The sequence below is a fragment of the Amphimedon queenslandica genome, unplaced genomic scaffold (assembly GCF_000090795.2).
Source record: "Amphimedon queenslandica unplaced genomic scaffold, v1.1 AMPQUscaffold_7805_Cont20248, whole genome shotgun sequence".
NCBI classification, from domain to species: Eukaryota; Metazoa; Porifera; class Demospongiae; order Haplosclerida; family Niphatidae; genus Amphimedon; species Amphimedon queenslandica.
In genome coordinates this window covers 1-2225 of record NW_003551915.1, presented here as the reverse complement: position 1 = coordinate 2225, position 2225 = coordinate 1, and the positions used below count along the sequence as shown (strand labels likewise).

General features: G+C 32.9%; 1 protein-coding gene across 1 annotated transcript; it reads right to left on the bottom strand.

The window, feature by feature from the left end:
* Positions 1-970: 970 nt before the first annotated feature.
* Positions 971-2089, bottom strand: LOC109591575 (uncharacterized). The gene is made up of 3 exons (XM_020007287.1): positions 1763-2089; positions 1493-1547; positions 971-1410 (listed from the first exon to the last, which is right to left on the bottom strand). Exons 1-3 carry the CDS (start codon positions 2087-2089, stop codon positions 1115-1117), a joined length of 678 nt encoding a protein of 225 aa, XP_019862846.1. The 3' UTR covers positions 971-1114.
* Positions 2090-2225: the final 136 nt, after the last annotated feature.

The window sequence follows — 2225 nt, the reverse complement described above, 5'->3', positions numbered from 1 at the left end:
TGTGTGGGATATCTCACTGTTCAAGTATTTTCCTAACATGTACATATATAAATGCATTAATCTACATTTATTTAAGGTATTACAGCTACTGTTTGAAAGACTAAAGATCTTACAGTATAGTATCAATATTGTCATGTATAACCTTTCTTTGTTAAGACCAAGTTCCTTTTAAAGGTTGAAGTCCATTCAGTTAGTTTCAATATATACTGTTAACTATCATTATACAGGTTGGGCAGCAATGTAGTGCCACCTCCACGTGGCGCTGCCTGGGATCACTAGTGGCTACTACTGCTAGTGATGCTAAGAGCACTACATACAAGAAGAATATAACAAGACTGTACTGACAGTAACTACTCATAGCAAATCTTAATATCATCATTGATTGGCTCAAGCTGAAATAAAGATGAGACCTCAAGTGATACGATACTTAACAAGCAAGAGATTTATGAAGACACAATGACTTTTAGTCATTCATTACAATTCTTATTTTTTGCAAAATATTTTTGAGCAGCAGTCATTGCCTACTCTAGCAGTTACAGCTAATGCTATAGTGGTCACCAGCACACACAGTGTCATTATGAATGCATGGAATCTGTACTTTTACTGATGCATATGTACATGTACTTACATGTATGCCGTGCAGAAAGTTTGAGCTGATTCTAATTAAAATTGGATTTTCAACAAATTTTTAAAGTTGGTCTAAAATTTGTCAAGAAATGCTTAAGCTATGTAGTAAGCTTAAATGGTTATAAATCAAATAATATCCACTAGTTTATAGCATCATAGTTCATAGTTCATAGTAACTCTATACCAATAACAACATTAATAATAAACATAGTTTGAAACTAACAGTAACTATTCAAATAGCAATGTTACTAATAATAAACATAATTTGAAACTAACAGTAACTATTCAAATAGCAATGTTACTAATAATAAACATAGTTTGATACTATCAGTGATAATTCTAATTATAGAGATAGGGAAATTAGTACATGATGACAGCTCAGCTTTTACAACTCAACTAATTAATAAATGAAACAGTAAGTATCAGCAAAAATAATAATAAACAGAACAAAATGAAATACTATAGACAATCATCCACTAACTAATTATTAACAATATTTATCTCTAATGTAACTAGCAACAGGCTTCTCTTCTATTGTATCCAGTGCTGTAGCTAATGATGACCAACTGGGACCTCCTTTCTCTCTCACTTTATCATCTCCTCTTAACCAGGCAGACATACAAGCATGAAAGCAATGCTCTGATTGTCCTCTACAGTCAGTGTCTATATCCACTAGTCTAGGATCATATAATCCTAACTGTAGACCTAGTCTACGCCATACAGCACAGGGCAAGTGTTGATCTGATGTTAATTCTTTAATGACAATATCAAGATCATTAATATCTATAAAAATAATAATTAATAATGTGTATATACACTGTACAGTCTACACTCCCACTACTTGACAATTGTCATACTAACATACCTAGGTTTATTGGAGTCAATGGTGTCTTGAATTCTTCAGTTACTTCAATCACTTCCTATACAATAATAATAATAATAATAATAACTGATATTTGTCACTGTGCTTGTTTATCAAGGAGATAAGTATATATTATTAGTTGTAAAAGCAACACAATGACAACCCACAATTATGACAAAGACTGAGTAACTTCGATAAAAAATAAAGTTATGACCTTTTGATTATTAGTGCTTGTATTAATGTATCAAACAGTTTGTGTGTGTTAATTCTTACCTTAATATCCTGTCCTCCTAATAGTGACAGGTTACTAATATCTGATAATGATTCATCAGTTAGGATCTCCTTCAATCTTGTACGTCTAGTACCAGTAGCATTTACTAAAAACTCTTCTCTCTTGACAATAGCAGACATCACAACTTTTACACTATACACTGTCCTTTCTCTTGGTGTATTCACAGGATAGGCTAGTTCTTTAGGATCAATAACTAACTCTTTTACCTCTAGACTGGGACAGGAATCTTTGTAAACACTCATTACCTCTCCTATCACATCTCTTCTTAGAGACACCAAATTGTCACTATAACCTTTCTCACAGGACATCATTACTAGTACACACTGGCTCTCATCCACAATCTCTACCAGTGATCCTACACCATGACCATTAGACCAATAAAGTCCATTCTTCCAAAAAGTACAACGTCGCTTTAACTTGTCATCTTCTTGAGGTTGAGCCATT

What these genes read in the sequence shown, in the direction of transcription:
- LOC109591575 (XM_020007287.1), bottom strand. Translation starts at nt 2,089, where the DNA reads ATGTCCTGTGAGAAAGGTTATAGTGACAATTTGGTGTCTCTAAGAAGA. An exon ending in TAGGAGGACAGGATATTAAG is followed by an intron (nt 1,548 to 1,762) that starts GTAAGAATTAAC and finishes ATTATTGTATAG; the next exon opens with GAAGTGATTGAAGTAACTGA. An exon ending in ATTGACTCCAATAAACCTAG is followed by an intron (nt 1,411 to 1,492) that starts GTATGTTAGTAT and finishes TTATTTTTATAG; the next exon opens with ATATTAATGATCTTGATATT.